This window comes from Leucoraja erinacea, chromosome 3, assembly GCF_028641065.1.
Source record: "Leucoraja erinacea ecotype New England chromosome 3, Leri_hhj_1, whole genome shotgun sequence".
In the NCBI taxonomy this organism is placed as follows: domain Eukaryota; kingdom Metazoa; phylum Chordata; class Chondrichthyes; order Rajiformes; family Rajidae; genus Leucoraja; species Leucoraja erinaceus.
In genome coordinates this window covers 12,881,483-12,907,649 of record NC_073379.1, presented here as the reverse complement: position 1 = coordinate 12,907,649, position 26,167 = coordinate 12,881,483, and the positions used below count along the sequence as shown (strand labels likewise).

General features: G+C 41.9%; 1 protein-coding gene across 1 annotated transcript in view; it reads left to right on the top strand.

Annotated features, from left to right (window-relative positions):
- The window catches only part of LOC129695298 (uncharacterized), a 97,509-nt gene that overhangs the window by 16,959 nt on the left and 54,383 nt on the right, over nt 1-26,167 (top strand). Inside the window, 13 exon segments of the mRNA XM_055632120.1 lie at nt 2,960-3,484; nt 3,827-4,069; nt 9,347-9,811; nt 10,155-10,682; nt 11,007-11,471; nt 11,814-12,338; nt 12,662-13,126; nt 13,461-13,988; nt 14,311-14,826; nt 15,246-16,940; nt 16,943-17,099; nt 22,100-22,282; nt 25,415-25,557. Of these exon segments, the coding sequence (XP_055488095.1) occupies nt 2,960-3,484; nt 3,827-4,069; nt 9,347-9,811; nt 10,155-10,682; nt 11,007-11,471; nt 11,814-12,338; nt 12,662-13,126; nt 13,461-13,988; nt 14,311-14,826; nt 15,246-16,940; nt 16,943-17,099; nt 22,100-22,282; nt 25,415-25,557 (6,438 nt within the window).

The window sequence follows — 26,167 nt, the reverse complement described above, 5'->3', positions numbered from 1 at the left end:
AAAGGTGCTGCCTAAAATTGCCAGAGACCCGGAATTAATCCTGAATATGGATGCTGTCTGTATGGAGTTTGTTTTCTCATTTATAACATTGTTTACAGAGTACTATGTTTACATATTCTGTTGTGCTGCTGCAAGTATGGATTTCATTGTTCTAACTGGGACGTGAGAGAATAAAACACTCTTGACTCACGTCGCTAATATGTGGGATAGAACTAGAGTACGGGTGATCGGTGGTCCGCGTAGACTGGGTGGGCCGAAGGGCCTGTTTCCACGCTGTATCTTTAAATTAAACTAAAACTAGAGGAAATGTAAAGAAGGGTTTCTACCCGAAACATCACCCAATTTCTTCTATCCAGAGTTACTGGCTGCTCCATGGAGTTCTCCCGCACAATTAAAGCATGGAATAGTCTTCACCCTACCATAGGTACCAACCAGACACAACTAAATTTAAGGTAGGTTTTTTTTCCCCCAAGAACCCTTTTTTGCTTGTCCAAGTCAAGAGTCAAGAGAGTTTTATTGTCAGGTGTCCCAGATAGGACAATGAAATTCTTGCTTGCTGCAGCACAACAGAATATGTAAACATAATACAGAACGGGAGATAAAAGTTCAGTGAATCTATATACTATAGACCATATATATACACAATAAATAAACAGATAAAATGCAATAGGCTGTTATTTTTCAGAGTTTGGTGGTGGTGGGTCCACCAGTTTAAATTCCATTTGGAATATTTTTGGAGGACCAGGAAACCAAGAAGTAAGAGTTACTCCAGGGAGTTACTGCAGCTCCAGGGAGTGATTCTGCGTTGTTTTTCAGCGGTCGCAGTGAGGCAGCGACCGGACAGCAATGGCGGCCAGAACTCCCACAATGCAAAGGGAGGGAGAAAGTGGCCGACGCCGACCAGTTGCCGTGGCAGTGCGCATGTGCAGGGCCGCACATGCGCACAACCACGGCCGATGATGTGCGCGGCAGCCGGCCGTGCTGAGTGGAGCCCCGAGCTGAGAGCTAGCGTCAAGCGGAGAGCTGAGACCCGAGAGCTAGCGCCGAGTGGAGACCCGAGAGCTAGTGCCGAGAGCTAGCGGAGAGCCGAGACTCGGACACAGATGGCGGGCGGGTGTCTCGGTTGCTTGCCAAGCTGGGCAAAATGTCATGGCTTTTAGGTTGCCCGGCGGGACTGTAAGTTGCCATTGGCACCCGGGCAACCGCTAATTTCGAGCCCTGGGTTCAGTATTGATGTGAATAGGGAACTGGCTGGCAGACAGGAAGCAAAGAGTAGGAGTAAACGGGTCCTTTTCAGAATGGCAGGCTGTGACTGGTGGGGCACCGTAAGACTCAGTGCTGGGACCCCAGCTATTTACATTATATATTAATGATGTGGATGAGGAAATTGAATGTAACATCTCCAAATTTGTGAATGACACGATGCTGGGGGGCAGTGTTAGCTGTGAGGAGGATGCTAGGAGGCTACAAGGTGACTTCGATAGGTTGGGTGAGTGGGGAAATGCATTGCAGATGCAGTATAATGTGGATAAATGTGAGGTTAACCACTTTGTTGCCAAAAACAGGAAAGTAGACTATTATTTGAATGGTGGGCGATTAGGAAAAGGGGAGATGCAACGAGACCTGGGTGTCATGGTACACTAATCATTGAAAGTAGGCATGCAGATGCAGCAGGCAGTGAAGAAAGCGAATGGTATGTTAGCATTCATAGCAAAAGGATTTGAGTATAAGAGAAGGGAGATTCTACTGCAGTTCTACAGGGTCTTGGTGAGATCACACCTGGAGTATTGCGTACAGGTTTGGTCCCCTAATCTGAGGAAAGTCATTCTTGCCATAGAGGGAGTACAGAGAGGTTCACCAGACTGTTTCCTGGTATGGCAGGACTTTCATATGAAGAAAGACTGGATAGACTTGGCTTGTACTCGCTAGAATTTAGAAGATTGAGGGGGGATCTGATAGAAACTTACAAAATTCTTAAGTGGTTGGGCAGGAAGATTGTTCCGGATGTTGGGGAAGTCCAGAACAAGGGGTCACTGTTTAAGTATAAGGGGGAAGTCTTTTAGGATCAAGATGAGAAAAACATTCTTCACACAGAGAGTGGTGAATCTGTGGAATTCTCTGCCACAGAAGGTAGTTGAGGCCAGTTCATTTGCTATATTTAAGATGTGGCTAAAGCAATCAGGGTGTATGGAGAGAAGGCAGGTACTGGATACTGAGTTGGATGATCAGCCATGATCATATTGAATGGCGGTGCAGGCTTGAAGGGCCGAATGGCCTACTACTGCACCTATTTTCTATGTTTCTAAGACCTAAAACTCTTGACATGGTGGAGTCACAGGCTCAGTTTGCTACTTGTTCTGGACAAGAAATCACACAATCCAACTTTTTTGAAATTCAAAACAAATCTGCCTCGACAACTGTGAACGAGATTGTGATCAAACCTGCCAGCGTTGGTTTTCAGAATCCTGTAGTCATTGGTAATACAACTGTACCTCAAACATCGCTGAGACAGTCTGCGAGAACTAGAAATTCAATTAGGCTTTACTGTCCAAGCTGAGGACAATTCAGCTCGATCCAAACAATGCCAAAGTGTTTTGTCCATCTCTCACCCTGAAGGAAGCAACATCGAGAGGCTGGTGAGGGAGATTTACCTTTCTGCTATAAAGCCTACACAGATTGTTGTGAACTTTCCCAGCCACATGCAATGTAGCAAGTATGCAAAAACATTTAATTTGCAATTCTTTTGTTGGTTGTTCAAATTATTTAATAACTGTTAAGTAATGTTTAAATCTTTGTATTTTCCATTCTATTGGCTGTTTATTCACGATTTGATACTACCCTGTTGAGTGCATTGTGCAGCTTTTTCTATCTGATGTGCTGTATACAATTGAAGAGGCTGTTGCTAATTTTCCCTGTTGATTAATATTAATTACATCTATTTACTTTCACACAATTCTAGGTTTGCAAGAATGATAAAACGGCAATTGTGAGTAGACAAAATCTTGGCACAGCAGAATCCGTCAAGAGAAAAACAGAAAGCACCCATCAAGCTAAAAGTGATGCACAACCCAACAAAAAGACTCAAAGCACAGGAACTAAGTGCAATGTAAATACAAATCAGCCAAAGCATATTGATGGGGAGCAACCCCAGGGAAAACATGTAACTGATGACATGGTAGAGTCACAGGCCCAGTTTGCTACTCATTCTGGACAGGAAATCGCACAATCTGACTTTTTTGAAATTCAAACCAAATCTGCCTCTACAACTGTGAATGAGGCTGTGACCAAACCTGTTGGTAGCAATGTCAGTTTACAGGATCCTGTAGTCATTGGTAATACAACTGTACCTCAAACATCGTTGAGACGGTCTACAAGATCTAGAAATTCAATTAGCAGGTTTACTGAGGACAATTCAGCTACATTCAAACAATGCCAGAGTGTTTTGCCTATCTCTCATGCTGAAGGAAGCAACATCGAGAGGCTGGTGAGAAAGATTAATCCTTCTGCTATTAAGCCTACATATATAGTAGTGAACATTCCCTGCTACATGCAATGGAATAAGTGCACAAAAACATTTAATTTGCAGTTCTTTTGTTGATTGGTTGAATAATTTAATATAAATTATTTATTGGTTAAAGCAATAACTTTTTCTTTTCCAGTCTTTTTTCGTTCCCCTATTGATTGTTTATTCACTATTTGACACTACCCTGTTGCGTGCCTTGTGCAGTTTTTTTACTATATATAAGGTGCTGTGTAAAACTGAAGAGCCTGTTGTCAATTTTCCCTGTTGATTAATATTGATTATATCTATTTACTGTTTCCATAGGTTTGCAAGAATGATAAAATGGCTACTATGAGTAGTCATGTTCTTGACATATCAGCATCCCTTAAGCGAAAAACAGAGAGCACCCATCAAGCCAAAAGTGATGAACAACCCAAGAAAAAGACTCAAACCACAGGGACTATGCGCAATATAAATAAAAATCAGCCAAAGAATATTGATGTGGAGCAACCCCAGAGAAGACTGGGGCCCAGGAGCCGTTGGAGAAAGAGGAGAAGTTTCCGGGCGGTGAGTTTAAAAATCGACCGCGGGGCCTTACTACTCAGAGGCCCAGGAGCCGTTGGAGCAAGAGGAGGAGGACCCAACCTGTAACGTTCCATCACACTTCAAAGGAAGTGGTCTGCTGGAAGCCGCTGATTGGTGGAAGCGGACTAGAGGAAGCAGCTGATTGGGATCAACCCCAGCTTTGCATTTGTGCTTTCTGGTTAAGGGTTCAGTGAGTTAAGGGTTCAGTGAGTTAAGGGTACAGTGAGTTAAGGGTACAGTGAGTTAAGCTTCAGTGAGGCTTCAGTGAGTTAAGGGTACAGTGATTTTTAGTAAAGATATAGTTTAAATGATTTAGATTTTTATAGTGTGAGTGAGTTGATTTAATTTGTGGGTAAGCCATGTCAGTTGAGATCAGCCCCATTGTTTGCTCATCCTGCAACATGTGGGAGATCAGAGATATGGTCGGTGTCCCTGGTGACTACGTTTGCAGGAAGTGTGTCCAGCTGCAGCTCCTGGCAGACCGCATTGAACGATTGGAGCTGCGGCTGGATTCATACTGAAGCATCCACGATGTTAAGAAAGTCGTGAATAGCACGTACAGTGAGTTGGCCACACCGCAGGTAAAAGTTAAGCAGACAGAAAAGGAACGGGTGGCCAATAGCCAGAGTAGCAGTAGGCAGGTAGTGCAGGAGTCCCCGGCGGTCATCTCCCTCCTAAACAGATATACCATTTTGGATACTGTTGGGGTAGATGGCTCATCAGGGGAAGGCAGCAGCAGCCAAGTTCATGGCACCCTGGGTGGTTCTGCGGCACAGAAGGGGAGGAAAAAGAGTGGAAAGGCTATAGTAATAGGGGATTCAATTGTAAGGGGAATAGATAGGCGTTTCTGCGGCCGCAAACGAGACTCCAGGATGGTATGTTGCCTCCCTGGTGCAAGGGTCAGGGATGTCACTGAACGGCTACAGAACATTCGGGAGGGGGAGGGCGAACAGCCAGTTGTCGTGGTGCACATTGGCACCAACGATATAGGTAAAAAACGGGATGAGGTCCTACAAGGTGAATTTAGGGAGCTAGGAGATAAACTTAAAAGTAGTACCTCAAAGGTAATAATCTCTGGATTACTACCAGTGCCACGTGCTAGTCAGAGTAGAAATAGGAGGATATTGCAGATGAATACATGGCTTGAAAAATGGTGCAAGGGGGAGGGATTCAAATTTCTAGGGTATTGGAACCAGTTCTGGGGGAGGTGGGACCAGTACAAACAGGATGGTCTGCACCTGGGCTGGAATGGAACCAATGTCCTTGGGGGAGTGTTTGCTAGTGCTGGCGGGGAGGATTTAAACTAATGTGGCAGGGGGATGGGTGCATGAGCAGAGAGACAGAGGGGTGTAAAATGAGGGTAGATGCAATAGGTAGCAAGGTGGAAAGTATAAGTGGCAGGCAGACAAATCCAGGGCAAAAATCAAAAAGGGCCACTTTTCAACATAATTGTATAAGGGGTAAGAGTGTTGTAAAAACAAGCCTGAAGGCTTTGTGTTTCAATGCAAGGTGCATTCGTAATAAGGTGGATGCGTTGAATGTGCAGATAGTTATTAATGACTATGATATAGTTGGGATCACGGAGACATGGCTCCAGGGTGACCAAGGCTGGGAGCTGAACATCCAGGGATATTCAATATTCAGGAGGGATAGACAGAAAGGAAAAGGAGGTGGGGTAGCGTTGCTGGTTAGAGAGCAGATTAACGCAATAGAAAGGAAGGACATTAGCTTGGAGGATGTGGAATCGACATGGGTAGAGCTACGAAACACTAAGGGGCAGAAAACGCTAGTGGGGGTTGTGTACAGGTCACCTAACAGTAGTAGTGGAGTTGGGGATGGCATCAAACAGGAAATTAGAAATGTGTGCAATCAAGGTAAAACAGTTATAATGGGTGTCTTCAATCTACATATAGATTGGGTGAATCAAATTGGCAGGGGTGCTGAGGAAGAGAATTTCTTGGACTGTATGCAGGATAGTTTTTTAAACCAACATGTAGTGGAACCAACGAGAGAGCTGGCTATTCTTGTCTGGGTATTGAGTAATGAGGAAGGGTTAGTTAGCAGTCTTGTTGTGCTTGGCTCCTTGGGCAAGAGTTACCATAATATGGTTGAGTTCTTCATTAGGATGGAGAGTGACATTGTTAATTCAGAAACAAGGGTCCTGAACTTAAAGAAAGGTAACTTTGAGGGTATGAAACGTGAATTAGCCAAGATAGACGAATTGATTCTTAAAGGGTTGACGGTGGACATGCAATGGAAGGCATTTAAAGACTGCATGGATGAACTACAACAATTGTTCATCCCAGTTTGGCAAAAGAATAAATCAGGGAAGGTAGTGCATCCATGGATAACAAGGGAAATCAGGGATAAGATCAAAACAAAAGTTGAAGCAAACACATTAGCCGGGAAAAGCAGCCTACCAGAGGACTGGGAGAAATTCAGAGTGCATCAGAGGAGGACAAAGGGCTTCATTAGGAAAGGGAAAATAGATTATGAAAGAAAACTGGCAGGGAACATAAAAATTGACTGCAAAAGTTTTTATAGATATGTGAAGAGAAAAAGATTAGTTAAAATAAATGTAGGTCTCTTGCAGTCAGAAACAGGTGAATTGATCATGGGGAACAAGGACATGGCAGACCATTTGAATAACTACTTTGGTTCTTTCTTCACTAAGGAAGACATAAATAATCTGCCGGAAATAGCAGGGGACCGGGGGTCAAATCAGATGGAGGAACTGAGTGAAAACCAGGTTAGCCGGGACGTGGTGTTAGGTAAATTGAATGGATTAAAGGTCGATAAATCCCCAGGGTCAGATAGGTTGCATCCCAGAGTACTTATGGAAATAGCCCCAGAAATAGTGATAATTTTCCAAAACTCTTTAGATTCTGGAATAGTTCCTGAGAATTGGAGGGTAGCTAATGTAACCCCACTTTTTAAAAAGGGAGGGAGAGAGAAAACGGGGAATTACAGAACAGTTAGCCTAACATCGGTAGTGGGGAAAATGCAAGAGTCAGTTATTAAAGATGAGATAGCAGCACATTTGGAAAGTGGTGTAATCATTGGACAAAGTCAGTATGGATTTATGAAAGGTAAATCATGTTTGAGGAATCTTATAGAATTTTCGAGGATGTAACTAGCAGAGTGGATAAGGGAGAACCAGTGGATGTGTTATATCTGGACTTTCAGAAAGCTTTCGGCAAGGTCCCACATAAGAGATTAGTATGCAAACTAAAAGCACACGGTATTGGGAGGTTCAGTATTGATGTGGATAGAGAACTGGCTGGCAGACAGGAAGCAAAGAGTAGGAGTAAACAGGTCCTTTTCAGAATGGCAGGCAGTGTCTAGTGAGGTACCGCAAGGCTCAGTGCTTGGACTCCAGCTATTTACAATATATATTAATGATCTGGATGAGAGAATTGAATGCAACATCTCCAAATTTGCGGATGATGCGAAGCTGGGGGTAGTGTTAGTTGTGAAGAGGATGCTAGGAGGCTGCAAGGTGACTTGGATAGGTTGGGCAAGTGGGAAAATGCATTTCAGATGCAGTATAATGTGGATAAATGTGAGGTTATCCACTTTGGTGGCAAAAACTGGAAAGTAGACTATTTGAATGGTGGCCGATTAAGAAAAGGGGAAATGCAACGAGACCTCGGTGTCATGATACACCAGTCATTGAAAGTAGGCATGCAGGTGCAGCAGGCAGTGAACAAAGTGAATGGTATGTTAGCACTCGTAGCAAAAAAATTTGAGTATAAGAGCAGGGAGATTCTACTTCAGTTGTACAGGGTCTTGGTGAGACCACACCTGGAGTATTGCGCACAGTTTTGGTCTCCTAATCTGAGGAAAGACATTCTTGCCATAGAGGGAGTACAGAGTAGGTTCACCAGACTGATTCCTGGGATGGCAGGAATTTCATATGAAGAAAGACTGGATAGACTCGGCTTGTACTCGCTAGAATTTAGAAGATTGAGGGGGGATCTGACAAAAACTTACAAAATTCTTAAGGCGTTGGACAGGCTAGATGCAGGAAGATTGTTCCCTATGTTGGGGATGTCCAGAACAAGGAGTCACAGTTTAAGGATAAGGGGTAAATCTTTTAGGATCGAGATGAGAAAAACATTCTTCACACACAGAGTGGTGAATCTGTGGAATTCTCTGCCACAGAAGGGAGTTGAGGCCAGGTTACACAAAAAAGCTGGAGAAACTCAGCGGGTGCAGCAGCATCTATGGAGCGAAGGAAATGGGCACCGTTTCGGGCCGAAACCCTTCTTCAGACTGAAGAAGTCTGAAGAAGGGTTTCGGCCCGAAACGTTGCCTATTTCCTTCGTTCCATACATGCTGCTGCAACCGCTGAGTTTCTCCAGCTTTTTTGTGTAACCTTCGATTCTCCAGCATCTGCAATTCCCTCTTAAACAGGGAGTTGAGGCCAGTTCATTTGCTATATTTAAGAGGGAGTTAGATGTGGCTAAAGCAATCAGGGTGTATGGAGAGAAGGCAGGTACTGGATACTGAGTTGGATGATCAGCCATGATCATATTGAATGGCGGTGCAGGCTCAAAGGGCCAAATGGCCTACTCCTGCACCTATTTTCTATGTTTCTGAGACTAAAATCTTTTGACATGGTGGAGTCACAAACTCAGTTTGCCACTCATTCTGGACAAGAAATCACACAATCCAATTCTTTTCAAATTCAGAGCAAATCTGTCTCGACAACTGTGAACGAGTTTGTGACCAAACCTGCCAGCGTTGGTTTTTAGAATCTTGTAGTCATTGGTAATACAACTGTACCTCAAACATCGCTGAGACAGTCTGCGAGAACTAGAAATTAATTTAGCGGCTTTACTGTTCAAGCTGAGGACAAGTCAGCTAGATCCAAACAGTGCCAAAGTGTTTTGTCCATCTCTCACCCTGAAGGAAGAAACATCGAGAGGCTGGTGAGGGAGATTTACCTTTCTGCTACAAAGCCTACACAGATTGTTGTGAATTTTCCCAGCCACATGCAATGTAGCAAGTGTGCAAAAACATTTAATTTGCAATTCTTTTGTTGGTTGTTCAAATTATTTAATAACTGTTAAGTAGTGTTTAAATCTTTGTATTTTCCATTCTATTGGCTGTTTAGTCACGATTTGATACTACCCTGTTGAGTGCATTGTGCAGCTTTTTCTATTTATGATGTGCTGTATGCAATTGAAGAGGCTGTTGCTAATTTTCCCTGTTGATTAATATTAATTACATTTATTTACTTTCACACAATTCTAGGTTTGCAAGAATAATAAAACGGCAATTGTGAGTAGACAAAATCTTGGCACAGCAGAATCCGTCAAGAGAAAAACAGAAAGCACCCATCAAGCTAAAAGTGATGCACAACCCAACAAAAAGACTCAAAGCACAGGAACTAAGTGCAATGTAAATACAAATCAGCCAAAGCATATTGATGTGGAGCAACCCCAGGGAAAACCTGTAACTCGTGACATGGTGGAGTCACAGGCCCAGTTTGCTACTCATTCTGTGAACGAGGCTGTGACCAAACCTGCTGGTAGCAATGTCAGTTTACAGGGTCCTGTAGTCATTGGTAATACAACTGTACCTCAAACATCGCAGAGAATGTCTACAAGATCTAGAAATTCAATTGGCAGGTTTACTGAGGACAATTCAGCTCCATTCAAACAATGCCACAGTGTTTTGCCTATCTCTCACGCTGAAGGAAGCAACATCGAGAGGCTGGTGAGAGAGATTTACCCTTCTGCTATAAAGCCTACATAGATAGTAGTGAACTATCTCTGCTACATGCAATGGAATAAGTGTGCAAAAACATTTAATTTGCAGTTCTTTTGTTGATTGGTTGAATAATTTCATATAAATTATTGATTGCTTAAAGCAATAACCTTTTCTTTTCCAGTCTGTTTTCTTTCCCCTTTTGACTGTTTATTGATTATTTGACACTACCCTGTTGAGTGCATTATGCTGGTTTTTTTTACTATATATAAGGTGCTGTGTAAAACTGAAGAGCCTGTTGTCAATTTTCCTGTTGATTAATATTGATTATATCTATTTACTGTTTTCATAGGTTTGCAAGAATGATAAAATGGCTACTATGAGTAGTCATGTTCTTGACATATCAGCATCCCTTAAGAGAAAAACAGAAAGCACCCATCAAGCCAAAAGTGGTGCACAACCCAAGAAAAAGACTCAAAGCACAGGGACAAAGCACAATATAATTAAAAATCAGCCAAAGAATATTGATGTGGCGCAACCCCAGAGAAGACCTAAAACTCTTGACATGGTGGAGTCACAGGCTCAATTTGCTACTCATTCTGGACAAGAAATCACACAATCCAACTCTTTTGAAATTCAGAGCAAATCTGCCTCGACAACTGTGAACGAGTTTGTGACCAAACCTGCCAGCGTTGGTTTTCACAATCCTGTAGTCATTGGTAATACAACTGTACCTCAAACATCGCTGAGACAATCTGGAAGAACTAGAAATTCATTTAGCGGGTTTACTGTCCAAGCTGAGGACAATTCAGCTAGATCCAAACAATGCCAAAGTGTTTTGTCCATCTCTCACCCTGAAGGAAGCAACATCGAGAGGCTGGTGAGGGAGATTTACCTTTCTGCTACAAAGCCTACACAGATTGTTGTGAACTTTCCCAGCCACATGCAATGTAGCAAGTGTGCAAAAACATTTAATTTGCAATTCTTTTGTTGGTTGTTCAAATTATTTAAAAAACTGTTAAGTAATGTTTAAATATTTGTAATTTCCATTCTATTGGCTGTTTATTCACGATTTGATACTACCCTGTTGAGTGCATTGTGCCGCTTTTTCTATCTGATGTGCTGTATACAATTGAAGAGGCTGTTGCTAATTTTCCCTGTTGATTAATATTAATTACATTTATTTACTTTCACACAATTCTAGGTTTGCAAGAATGATAAAACGGCAATTGTGAGTAGACAAAATCTTGGCACAGCAGAATCCGTCAAGAGAAAAACAGAAAGCACCCATCAAGCTAAAAGTGATGCACAACCCAACAAAAAGACTCAAAGCACAGGAACTAAGTGCAATGTAAATACAAATCAGCCAAAGCATATTGATGTGGAGCAACCCCAGGGAAAACCTGTAACTCATGACATGGTGGAGTCACAGGCCCAGTTTGCTACTCATTCTGTGAACAAGGCTGTGACCAAACCTGCTGGTAGCAATGTCAGTTTACAGGGTCCTGTAGTCATTGGTAATACAACTGTACCTCAAACATCGCAGAGAATGTCTACAAGACCTAGAAATTCAATTGGCAGGTTTACTGAGAACAATTCAGCTCCATTCAAACAATGCCACAGTGTTTTGCCTATCTCTCACGCTGAAGGAAGCAACATCGAGAGGCTGGTGAGAGAGATTTACCCTTCTGCTATAAAGCCTACATAGATAGTAGTGAACTTTTCCTGCTGCATGCAATGGAATAAGTGTGCAAAAACATTTAATTTGCAGTTCTTTTGGTGATTGGTTGAATAATTTAAAGTAAATTATTTAATGCTTAAAGCAATAAATTTTTCTTTTCCAGTCTGTTTTCTTTCCCCTTTTGACTGTTTATTCACTATTTGACACTACCCTGTTGAGTGCATTGTGCAGTTTTTTTACTATATATAAGGTGCTGTGTAAAACGGAAGAGCCTGTTGTCAATTTTCCCTGTTGATTAATATTGATTATATCTATTTACTGTTTTCATAGGTTTGCAAGAATGATAAAATGGCTACTAGGAGTGGTCATGTTCTTGACATATCAGCATCTCTTAAGAGAAAAACAGAAAGCACCCATCAATTCAAAAGTGGTGCACAACCCAAGAAAAAGACTCAAAGCACAGAGACTAAGCACAATATAAATAAAAATCAGCCAAAGAATACTGATGTGGAGCAACCCCAGAGAAGACCTAAAACTCTTGACATGGAGTCACAGGCTCAATTTGCTACTCATTCTGGACAAGAAATCACACAATCCAACTCTTTTGAAATTCAGGGCAAATCTGCCTCGACAATTGTGAACGAGTTTGTGACCAAACCTGCCAGCGTTGGTTTTCAGAATCCTGTAGTCATTGGTAATATAACTGTACCTCAAACATCGCTGAGACAGTCTGGAAGAACTAGAAATTCATTTAGTGGGTTTACTGTCCAAGCTGAGGACAATTCAGCTAGATCCAAACAATGCCAAAGTGTTTTGTCCATCTCTCACCCTGAAGGAAGCAACATCAAGAGGCTGGTGAGGGAGATTTACCTTTCTGCTACAAAGCCTACACAGATTGTTGTGAACTTTCCCAGCCACATGCAATGTAGCAAGTGTGCAAAAACATTTAATTTGCAATTCTTTTGTTGGTTGTTCAAATTATTTAAAAACTGTTAAGTAATGTTTAAATATTTGTAATTTCCATTCTATTGGCTGTTTATTCACGATTTGATACTACCCTGTTGAGTGCATTGTGCCACTTTTTCTATCTGATGTGCTGTATACAATTGAAGAGGCTGTTGCTAATTTTCCCTGTTGATTAATATTAATTACATTTATTTACTTTCACACAATTCTAGGTTTGCAAGAATGATAAAACGGCAATTGTGAGTAGACAAAAGCTTGGCACAGCAGAATCCGTCAAGAGAAAAACAGAAAGCACCCATCAAGCTAAAAGTGATGCACAACCCAACAAAAAGACTCAAAGCACAGGAACTAAGTGCAATATAAATACAAATCAGCCAAAGCATATTGATGTGCAGCAACCCCAGGGAAAACATGTAACTGATGACATGGTGGAGTCACAGGCCCAGTTTGCTACTCATTCTGTGAACGAGGCTGTGACCAAACCTGCTGGTAGCAATGTCAGTTTACAGGATCCTGTAGTCATTGGTAATACAACTGCACCTCAAACATCGCAGAGAATGTCTACAAGACCTAGAAATTCAATTGGCAGGTTTACTGAGAACAATTCAGCTCCATTCAAAGAATGCCACAGTGTTTTGCCTATCTCTCACGCTGAAGGAAGCAACATCGAGAGGCTGGTGAGAGAGACTTACCCTTCTGCTATAAAGCCTACATAGATAGTAGTGAACTTTCCCTGCTACATGCAATGGTGCAAAAACATTTAATTTGCAGTTCTTTTGGTGATTGGTTGAATAATTTAAAGTAAATTATTTAATGCTTAAAGCAATAAATTTTTCTTTTCCAGTCTGTTTTCTTTCCCCTTTTGACTGTTTATTCACTATTTGACACCACCCTGTTGAGTGCATTGTGCAGTTTTTTTACTATATATAAGGCGCTGTGTAAAACGGAAGAGCCTGTTGTCAATTTTCCCTGTTGATTAATATTGATTATATCTATTTACTGTTTTCATAGGTTTGCAAGAATGATAAAATAGCTACTAGGAGTGGTCATGTTCTTGACATATCAGCATCCCTTAAGAGAAAAACAGAAAGCACCCATCAATCCAAAAGTGGTGCACAACCCAAGAAAAAGACTCAAAGCACAGAGACTAAGCACAATATAAATAAAAATCAGCCAAAGAATATTGATGTGGAGCAACCCCAGAGAAGACCTAAAACTCTTGACATGGTGGAGTCGCAGGCTCAATTGGCTACTCATTCTGGACAAGAAATCACACAATCCAACTCTTTTGAAATTCAGAGCAAATCTGCCTCGACAATTGTGAACGAGTTTGTGACCAAACCTGCCAGCGTTGGTTTTCAGAATCCTGTAGTCATTGGTAATACAACTGTACCTCAAACATCGCTGAGACAATCTGGAAGAACTAGAAATTCATTTAGTGGGTTTACTGTCCAAGCTGAGGACAATTCAGCTAGATCCAAACAATGCCAAAGTGTTTTGTCCATCTCTCACCCTGAAGGAAGCAACATCGAGAGGCTGGTGAGAAATATTTACCCATCTGCTACAAAGCCTACATACTGTAGATAGTAGTGAACTTTCCCAGCTATATGCAAAGTAGCAAGTGTGTAAAAACATTTAATTTGCAGTTCTTTTGTTGGTTGGTTGAATCATTTAATAATTCCATGCATAAATTTTATTTTTTCACCCCTATTTACTTTATATTCACTATTTGATACCACATTGTTGAGTGCATTGTCCAGTTTTTTACTCTATATAAGATGCTGTATAAAATTGAAGAGCCTGTTAATTTTCCCTGCTAATTAATATTACATATTTATTTTCTGTTTTCACACACTTCTAGGTTTGCAAGAATGATAAAATGGCTGCTACTGGTATTCATGATCCTGACACAGCAGCATCCCTTAAGAGAAAACCACAAGGCACTCATCAAGCCAAAAGTGATGTACAACCAAACACAAAGACTCAAAGCACAGGGACTATGCATAATATAAGTGAAAATCAGCCAAAGCACATTGATTATGAGCAACCCCAGCGAAGACCTGTAACTCGTGACATGGTGAAGTCACAAACCCAGTTTGCTACACATTCTGGACAAGAAATCACACAATCCAACTTTTTTGAGATTTCTGCCTCGACAACTGTGAACAAATCTATGACCACTAGCAGTGTTAGTTTTCAAAATCCTGTAGTCATTGGTAATACAACTGTACCTCAAACATCGCTAAGTCAGTCTGCAAGATCTCGAAATTCAATTCGTGGGTTAACTGTTCAAGTTGAGGACTATTCAGCTACATCCAAACAATGCCAAAATGTTTTGTCCATCTCTGACGCTGAAGGAAGCAACATGGAGAGGCTGGTGAGGAAGATTTACCTTTCTGCTACAAAGCCTACAAAAATTGTAGTGATTTTTCCCAGCCACATGCAATGTGACAAGTGCAAAAAATTCCACATTGGATCACAGTGAATGGCGGTGCTGGCTTGAAGGGTGGAATGGCCTACTCTTGCACCTATTGTTTATTTCATTTGCAGTTCTTCCCTTGGCTGTTTGAATTATTTAATAACTTAATTAATGCTTATATCAATAACTTTTTCTATTCCATTCTCTTTTTTTCTCCCCTATTGACTTTATATTCACTATTTGATACCACTCCGCTGAGTGCATTGTGAAGTTATATTCTGTCTATATGGTGCTGTATAGAGTTGCTGAGCCTGTTGTCAATTTTCTCTGTTAATGAATATTAATTATATTTATCTATTGTTTTCATCCAATTCTAGGTTTGCAAGAATGATAAAATGGCTACTAGAAGTGATGTTCTTAACAGAGCAGCGTCCTGTAAGAGAAAAACAGAAAGCACCCATCAAGCCAAAAGTGATGTGCAACCCAATAAAAAGACTCAAAGCACACTGACTATGTGCGATATCAATGAAAATCAGCCAAAGCATATTGTTGTGGAGCAATCCCAGAGAAAACCTGTAACTCGTGACATGGTGGAGTCACAGGCCCAGTTTGCAATTCATGGTGGACAAGAAATCATAAAATCCAACCTTTTTGAAATTCAGACAAAATTTGCCTCTACAACTGTGAACGAAGCTGTGACCAAGCCTGCCAGTAGCAATGTTAGCTTTCACAATCCTGTAATCATTGGGAAAACAATTGTAGCTCAAACATCACTGAGACGATCTGCAGGAATTAGTAATTCAATGAACGGGTTTGCAGACCCAACTGAGGACAATTCAAGTACATACAATCAACAGAATATTAAAAATTCCCAGATGCATACGTTAGTACTTAAACCCTCTGTTGCTGTGAACAAAACTAGAATGACCACTGCTCTTAGGTCCAATAAAAGCATTGCAACTCCCACAGTAAATCAAACAGCCACTCCAAATACAGAGGTTGAGTCAATTGACAAATCTTGTACTGTAAATATGTTAGAAAGTACAAGAAACAAATCTAATGCCACTGTTGCAACAGATGGTAAATTAGTCACTATAGAAGTGCCGAAAGAACACAATACGATTGAACAACTTGCACAATTGAAAAAATACCCAAAAGTTCAATTCCATGAAGAAATTCTGAGCAAAGTGGCCAGATGCAATCAAAACGTGGAAATGACTCAGGAACCTGAATATGAAAGCGCCAGAGAAAACACTATTCATGAAAACACCATCAGTGATCCATCACCTCAAACACACTGGAAAAACAACTTGCCTGACCATAATTATTCCTCAAAAATCAATATATCTGTTGAGCACATTCCAAGTGCTGAATCTATGACTCCCACTGAACTCACTGTTATGGAAGATACATTACAACAAGGTGAAATGAAGCAATTTGATCACAATAAGAACAAGACTCCAGAAGATAACCTTGATGCTTATGTGGTACCTTCCGATGTGTTAGAAAATAGGTGTAATCCCCCAATGATTTCAGCGTATGAATCCAGAGAGAATCTACTTGAATCCATGACCTCAGATCATATTTCTTTACAGCAAAAAATCAATTGTTCCACAGTTTCAGGTTTTGACCAAAATGATGATGTGATCATAGAATATGAATCTTGTTATAATGTGCCCTCCACCTTAAAGCCTACCGAAGCAGCAATCTTAGATGGAACTCCAGGAGAATATTCCAAAGATACGATGACTGCAAATAATCAGTCTAACAACAACACACCTACTTGTGATATGGTCCCGCATTGCAAAGTTAACGTTGTAACTACAGTATTGGATCAAGTTTTGGATCACGAGCCTTCTTTGGAACCCCAAACTGATATAAATGATTCTAATACCAATTTGTCTGAGCTCCATACCAATAATTTAAATGATGGCAATAATTTGGTCAGGGCAATTAACATGGAAATAGTTGAAGATGTAAATTCGAATGAACCTGGTGAAAATATTAAGGACAGATTTGCAAACAACTTTAGAGAATCAGCAGAAGAAATCGTTAAAAATGCACCCGAGCGTGTGTACTAACTGAATCATGTAGAAGCAATGAGAAAAATAATACATTACAGAACCGAGAGGGAATGAGCAATGTACAGTCTGCGGAAATAAATTCAAATGCAAGAAAAGAAAACGAGAGAGAAAAGAGTTCCAGGAAGCAACATACGACAGAATTTTCAGGTATTTGCTCAAGAAATAAAACTTTAGTTGCATTACATTTTGAAGTGTAGAAACAAGGAACTGCAGGTGCTGATGTACAAAGAAAGACACAATGCTGGAGTGATTCAGTGGACCAGGCATCTGGAGAACATGGATAGGTGACATTTTGAGTCAGGACCCTTCATCAGACTGATTGTGGGGGATGGAGGGAGGAAAACTGGAAGAGAGGAGGGACAGGACAAAGCCTGGTAGTAGGTGGATGCAGGGGATGTGGGGGGGGGGGGGGGGGTGGGGGGGGAGATCTACAGAGAGATGAGAGATGAGACAGCATGAGACAAAATAATTGGAAAGTTGCCAAAAGCGAAGCAAGAGGAAGGAATGTAGGTGGAATGGGTGGGGAGGAGAGAAATGGGTGTGAGTTCAGATGGGGCACAGGGGAGAGGGGATGAAAAAATGGGAGAGAAGAAGTGGGGGGGGGGAGGGGGGGGGTGGTTTGCAGTTACCTCAAATTGGAGAATTCATAGTGTTATGTTGTAAACTACCCAAGCGGAATGTGAGGTGCTGTTCTTCCAGTTTGCATGTGGCCTCAGTCTGGCAATGAAAGTGGCTCTGTTCAGAAAAGTCACTATGGGAATGGGAAGAGGTTAGCAACCTGAAGATCCAATAGGCCTCGGCAGACTGAACATAAATGCTCGTCAAAACGGTCGCCGGGTACATGCTTGGGCTCGCCAATGTACAGGAGGTCACCTTGGGAACACTGGATGCAGTAGACGAGGTTAGAGAACCTGCATGTGAACTTCTGTCTCCCCTAGAAAGACTGCTGCGGTTCCTATACGAAGGTAGAGGGGGTAGAGTGCTGACATGGATAGAGAAGTGGTTGGCAGACAGGAAACAACGAGTAGGGATTAATGGGTCCCTTTCAGAATGGCAGGCAGTGACCAGTGGCAGACTGGGTCTAAAAATATTGGTTGCCAGGAGACAAAGAGGGCCCACTTCATCAGGGGCCCACTTGCCATCGGGCAAGCTGACACCCTGGCCAGTCCGCCACTGGCAGTGACTAGTGGGGTTCCGCAAGTCTCGGTGCTGGGACCACAGATATACATCAATGATTTGGATGAAGGGATTCAAAGTAACATTAGCAAATTTGCAGATGACACAAAGCTGGGTGGCAGTGTGAACTGTGAGGAGGATGCTATGAGAATGCAGGGTGACTTGAACAGGTTGTGGGTGTGGGCAGATGCATGGCAGATGAAGTTTAATACGGATAAATGTGAGGTTATCCACTTTGGTAGCAAAAACAGGAAAGCAAATTACTATCTAAATGGTGTCAAGTTGGGAAAAGGGGAAGTACAACGGGATCTGGGGGTCCTTGTACATCAGCCTATGAAAGTAAGCATGTAGGTACAGCAGGCAGTGAAGAAAGCGAATGGCATGTTGGCCTTTATAACAAGAGGAATCGAATATAGGAGCAAAGAGGTCCTTCTGCAGTTGTACAGGGCCCTAGTGAGACCACACCTGGAGTGTGCAGTTCTGGTCCGCTAATTTGATGAAGGACATTCTTGCTATTGACGGAGTGCAGCGTAGGTTTACAACGTTAATTCCCGGGACTGTCATATGCTGAGAGAATGGAGCGGCAGGGCTTGTACACTCTGGAGTTTAGAAGGATGAGAGGGTATCTCATTGAAACATATAAGATTGTTAAGGGCTTGGACACGCTAGAGGCAGGAAACATGTTCCCGATGTTGGGGGAGTCCAGAACCAGGGGCTACAGTTTAAGAATAAGGAGTAATCCATTTAGAACGGAGACGAGGAAACACTTTTTCTCACAGAGAGTGGTGAGTCTGTGGAATTCTCTGCCTCAGAGGGTGGTGGAGGCAGGTTCTCTGGATGTTTTCAAGAGAGAGCCAGATAGCGCTCTTAAAAATAACGGAGTCAGGGGATATGGGAAGAAGGCAGGAACGGGGTACTGATTGGGGATGCTACGAATGGCCTACTCCTGCACCTATTTTCTAATGTCATACACTTGAGGCAATTCTACAGATGCCAATTAACCTACAATGAATGGGATGTGAAAAGAAACTGGAGCACCCAAGGGAAACCCACACGGTCACAGCAAGAATGTGCAAACTCCACACAAACAGCACCCAATGTTAAGATCGAACCCAGATCACTGGCATTGTGAGGCAGCAACTCTACTATCTACACCATTGTGTAGCCCACTGCAATAGTATTTTCTTGCATTAGAGCTTAACTTTGATGTGCCTTTACTGATGGCATTTTCGGCCGATGGGAATAGTCGCTGAGTTATTAAAGTCAGAAGTGTCAAAAGAATAATAGAATAATGAAAGGAGAAATAAATATTCTAGCTATTCTATCAAATCAAATTCTGATCATTTTTAATAAGAACATTAAAATGAAAGAAAATTGTTTTAGAGAAAATGCAGGTACAGGTATCACAATGAACCCTGGGCCTCAATGGGGTACATTGGATTAGCTTGCAAATTGTGAGCTGAACATGAATAAATCATGGTGAGATTTCCCAGATACTTCAAGGATGGAGAATCAATTGTGAAGATAATGGCAATCAGGTGGGGGCAGAGGCAGTGTGACATTTGAGCAGGATAAATTCTAATCAGAGGAGGCCCCAATGTCAGGAGCAGCGAAAGCAACACTGAGAGCGGATGAGGGATATTTACTGTGGAATATGATTAAGGAAAATAAGTGAGTTAGTAGGTTAATAAACCGCTTTCTTAAGTAAATTAGTTTTATCCCACTCCATCATCCAATCGGGATCCCTCAACCATGTTTCCTCTGTGTCTTGCTCTCACTTCCCCATCTCCATAGATAGCACAACGTTAGAGTTCCCCTGATTCACCTTTCACCCTACTCGCCTCCTCATTGAACACATCATTCGATGATATTTCCATCACCTTCAACATAATCTATCCGCCCTCTCCCCAGGTACATCTGCCTGCCCTGCAAGAGATCTATCGCTCTCGTTGCCTGCGAAAGGCATCACACATCCTAAAGGACTCCTCTCCCGCACATCACCTGTTTGCCCTTCTGCCCTCAGGAAAGCGTTACACGCCCAACAAATCACACCAAAGACATCACCATTTTGAATTCTGAAACTAAATACACCCCCCCCCCCCCCATAGCCAATATTTTGTACTGCTATAATACTATACTGAAATATTGCACATTCTGACGACATGACGTTTTTCTTGGCGTTTTTGCTGTTTTCATTGTCGTTATTATTTATCTGATACGTTGGTGCTCTACTCGGCTGTGCGCCTGAAATTTTGTAGTATGTATTTACAATGACAATAAAACATATTATTAGGTACTTTGCCCTGCAACTACAGGAGATGCAATGCCTGTCCCCATACCTCCTCCTTCAATAGACAATAGGTGCAGCAGTAGGCCATTTGGCCCTTCGAGCCAGCACTCCCATTCAATGTGATCATGGCTGATCATCCACATTCAGTACCCCCTGTTCCTGCCTTCTCACCATATCCCCTGACTCTGCTATCTTTAAGAGCCCTAACTCATTTTGAAAGCATCCAGAATTGGCCTCCACTGCCTTCTGAGGCAGAAAATTCCACAGATTTACAACTCTCTGGGTGAAAATGTTTTTCCTCATCTCTATTCTAAATGGCCTAACCCTTATTCTTAAACTATGGCCCCTGGTTTTGGACTCCCCCAACATGTTTCCTGCCTCTAACGTGTCCAATCCCTTAGTAATCTTGTATGTTTCAATAAGATCTCCTCTCATCCTTCTACATTCCTGTGTATACAAGCCCAGTCACTCCATTCTACCAACATGTGACAGTCCCGCCTTCCCGGGAATTAACCTTGTGAAGCTACACTGTACTCCGTCAATAGCAAGAATGTCCTTACTCAATTTGGAGACTAAAACTGCACACAATACTCCAGGTGTGGTCTCACTAGGGCCCTGTACAACTGCAGAAGGACCTCTTTGCTCGTATACTCAACTTCTCTTGTTATGAAGGCCAACATGTCATTAGCTTTCTTCATTACCTGCTGTTCCTGCATGCTTACTTTCAGTGAGTGATGAACAAGGACTCCCAGATCTCTTTGTAATAATTATTTGTGTTTTGCCACCAAAGTGGATAACCTCACATTTATCCACATTAAATTGCATCTGCCATGCATCTGCTCACACACCCAACCTGTCCAAGTCACCCTGCATCCTCATAGCATCCTCTTCATAGTTCACACTGCCACCCAGCTTTGTGTCATCTGCAAATTTGCTAATGTTACTTTGAATCCCTTTATCTAAATCATTAATATATATCGTAAATAGCTGCAGTCCCAGTTCCGAGCCTTGCGGTACCCCACTAGTCATTACCTGTCATTCTGAAAGGGACCTGTTAATCCCTACTCTTTGTTTCCTGTCTGCCAATTTTTTATCGATGTCAGTACCCTAATCCCAATACCATGTGCTCTAATTTTGCCCACTAATCTTCTGTGTGGGACCTTATCAAATGCTTTCTGAAAGTCCAGGTACACTACATCCATTGGCTCTCCCTTGTCCATTTTCCTAGTTACATCCTCAAAAAAATCCAGAGATTAGTCAAGCATGATTTCCCCTTTGTAAATCCATGCTGACTCGGACCGATCCTGTTACTGTTATCCAAATATGCCGCTATTTCACCTTTTACAATTGACTCCAGCATCTTTCCCACCACCGATATCAGGCTAACTGGTTTAAAATTCCCTGTTTTCTCTCTCCCGCCTTTCTTAAAATGTGGGATAACAGGAACTGATCCTGAATCTATTGAACATTGGAAAATTTTGATGAGAAAGTGGGGTATCATAGAACTTGTGTGAATTGGATGGTCGATGGTTGGCATGGACTTGCTGGACTGACGGGCCTGTTTCCATGCTGTATCTCTAAAACTAATACCGTGGAGAATTTCTTCTTCAAGATAAAAGGAAACTTGCAGTTATGGTGAATAATTTTAATTATGATATGATTTTGTTTTTGATTGAAATAGGCTCACCAATGCAGGATATTGTCGTACCAAAACCTTCCTTGCCAATTCCCAAATTAAGTGCTTTGAACAAGAAAAATAGCAAAGGAGAAACTCGTCTACATCTTGCTGTAATAAAGAAAGACATATGTGTAGTAAGATCTCTAATCGTAGCTGGAACTAGTGTAAACGTACAAGACAATGCAGGTATGTACTTTTGAAAGGAACTTGTTTTACTATATTTTTCCTGGAGTAGGATTTGATCTTTATTTTTTAGCAAATGAAACCTGTTGTCATTCATCACGGTCTTATTTGTTACTACTTTCTGCTTCTTGGACTAAGATCACGTTTAAAAAAAAAAGCAGAACGATCATAAACAATCCAAACAAGTGATCGGTGACATTATTTCCGGGTCATAACTTTAAGGAGAAAGTGTCAAAGTTTAAAGGAGATGTGCAGGGCAAGTTTTTTTATGACACAAAGAATGAATGGTTTGTGAAACATGATGGTTGGTGGAGGCAGATGCAATAGTGGCGTTTAAGAGGTTTTAAAAAGGAATTAAGGTCATTAGATCACATGCAAGCAGAGGGGATTAGTTTAATTTAGCATCATGCTCGTCATGAGCATTGTGGGCTGAAGGGCCTGTTCCTGTACTGGGTTATGGGGATAGATCTATAACTTCACGACCCACCAAAATGCTTCCAGGAAACCAAAGTCAGGGTTCCGGAGAACCTGCCTCAGTTACTGAAGGGTTTCGGCCCGAAACGTTGCCTATTTCCTTCGCTCCATAGATGCTGCTGCACCCGCTGAGTTTCTCCAGCTTTTCTGTGTAACCTTCAGTTACCTTCTCCGTCAGCTTGTTCTATATACCCACCCACTGTGTGGAAAAACTTGTCATTCAGGTTCCTATTAAATCTTTCCCCTCTCACCTTAAACCTATGTTTTCTGGTTCTTGATTCCACGACTGTGGGTCAAATACTTTGTGCATTCACCCTGTCAATTTCCATGGCTTTATTGTTATCTTTATGTCAGGCCTTGATCATTTTTATTGACTCAATGGAAATCAAGTGATATTGTATGGGGTATATTTCCTAAGTTATTTCCTAAGTTATTGTGCTCTTGTATTCCATGAGATAATGGCTGATCCATAATCTTAATCTATCTTTACTTTTAATTTTTTACTCAAACTTTGCCTTGTTAATAGACAATATGTGCAGGAGTAGGCCATTCGGCCATTCGGGCCAGTGCTGCCATTCAATGTGATCATGGCATCCTAAATCAGTACCCCATTCCTGCCTTCTCCCCATATCCCCTGACTCCACTATCTTTAAGAGCCCTATCTAGCTCTCTCTTGAAAGTATCCAGAGAACCGGCCTCCACCACCCTCTGAGGCAAAGAATTCCACAAACTCACAACTCTCTGTGTGAAGAAGTGTTTCCTCATCTCCGTTCTAAATGGCTTACTCCTTATTCTTAAACTGTGGCCCCTGGTTCTGGACTCCCCCAACATCGGGAACATGTTTCCTGCCTCTAGCGTGTCCAAACCCTTAATAATCTTATATGTTTCAATAAGATTCCCTCTCATCCTTCTAAACTCCAGAATATACAAGCCCAGCCGCTCCATTCTCCCAGCATACGAATAGAATAGAATAGAATCTTTATTTGCCACGCAACCAGGGTTGGTGGTATTTGGGTTCGGTACATGATGGTACACTGCTTTAGTCACATTAACACATATAACAACACAGATCATAGTAATGAAGTGCATCCATACCACATCACAAATCTCACCAACAGAACATAGTGCAAAAGAACAGACAAAGACCATAGACAAGACACTATATACATCAAGAGTCCGTAGTGTTGTCTGTTATTGGAGGGAATTGAGTGTTCTTATTGCTGAGGGGAAGAAGCTGTTTTTAAAACGCCATCCCGGGAATTAACCTTGTAAAACTACGCTGCACTCCCTCAATAGCAAGAATGTCCTTCGGGGACAAAAACTGCACACAATACTCCAGGTGTGGTCTCACTAGGGCCCTATACAACTGCGGAAATACCTCTTTGCTCCTATACTCAACTCTTATTGTTATGATGGCCAATATGCCATTGGCTTTATTCACTGCCTGCTGTACCTGCATGCTTACTTTCATTGACTGAACAAGGACCCCCAGATCCCGTTGAACTTCCTCTTTTCCCATCTTGACACCATTTAGATAATAATCTGCCTTCCTGATTTTGCTCATATTTATCCACATTAAACTGCATCTGCCATGCATCTGCCCACTCACCCAACCTGTCCAAGTCACCCTGCATTCTCATAGCATCATCCTCGCAGTTGGCACTGCCACCCAGCTTTGTGTCATCTGCAAATTTGCTAATGTTACTTTGAATCCCTTCATCTAAATCATTGATTTAATTTGTAAATAGCTGCGGTCCCAGCACTGAGCCTTGCGGTACCCCACTAGTCACTACTGCCTGCCATTCTGAAAGGGACCCGTTAATCCCTACTCTTTGTTTTGTGTCTGCTAACCAATTTTCTATCCATGTCAGCACTCTACCCCCAATACCATATGCCCTTTTTTTGCCCACTAATCTCCAATTTGGAGATTTATCAAATGAATTCTGAAAGTCCAGGTACACTACATCCCTTGTCCATTTTCCTAGTTACATCCTCATTGTTTCATGTTGTATTTACTTGGTCAGGAATCCAGAGATACACAAGAGCATAACTAATAGCTGGGAAAGTGTATGTCAAATAATAACAAATCACTGGAGGTCTTGAGGTGATGCATCAACGTGGAAGCTCAGAATGATGATGGTACCGGATGGCACCAGCACCATTTCATTCTATGTAACCCAGGTAGACAATGATACAACTTAATTCCCTCTTTGGTTCTGGTCCTATCTGAGCAAGTGGACAGGCAATCTGTTTGAAGCAACACACAGTCACCTGCACTAGAATGTGACTGGCGTCACAGGTAGATAAGGTGGTCACACAGGCGTTTGATTCATTGGCTTTCATTTGTCAGAGTATTTAGTATAGAAGTTGGGAGGTTATGTTGCAGTTGTATAAGACATTGGCAAAGCCGTATTTAGAAGAGATAAGAACAGATTATAACAAAGATGCCTGCAGGCACTGTACAAATTAGATGTCCTTTGCCAAATGCAGCGGTGTGTGTGCTGAAAGACACAGATTCGTATATTCCTGAATAACCACCATGAACATTGAGTTGAGTCTTTGTCCTGTTGCAGAGTCCCTGTTGACATACAAAATGATAAAAAAAGTCCAACCTGATCAAATCCAAAAAGGTAACGTGTATTCTGCAATTTGTCTTTCAAGGTTGGACAGCACTTCATGAAGCTTGCAGCAGAGGTTTAACTGATATCATACAAGAATTACTGAAAGCAGGTGCTGATGTCAACTGCCCAGCATTGAATGGAGTATCACCTTTGCAAGATGCTGTGAGCGGCTCTCATTATGAGGTATTGTAACTCTTTATAAAAGTGTCTGCCACCAAACGTTAAAAATAATGTAGAGGAATGATTCTATGATTGAGAGCATTATGCTGTTTCTATACAGCAAACTCACCCCTTTCCCTTGTGAGCAAAATTAGTCTTTTTAATAAACGAGTTCGGTATTCCGACTGCGCATGCCCAGGTCATAGGTCTTGAGATCCAATTGGAGATACTGCTGCCAAGACAGATGTGTACAGCAATTCATTCTTCCCCCACACATTTAAAGCATGGAATAGTCTTCACCCTGCCATAGTTACCCAACCAGACGCAACCACATTTAAGGTAGCTCTTTTTCTCCAAGAACCGTTTTTTGCTTGAGTCCACCCTCTGCCACCTTCAGTTTAAATTCCATTTGGAATATCTTTGGAGGACCAGGAAACCAAGAATTAGCGATAAACATTCTCGGCAGCTGTGCTGCTGTATGTATCCCGACCCGTGTTTCATCCATAGTCAGGATCGGACCTGACGACAGTTCTGACTATGGGGGACCCTGGACTCACGGGACACCGGCCCATAGCAGTGGCGGCCCCAATCTACAGCCAGTGCGGAAAAGAAACGCTAACTCCATTGTCCAAAT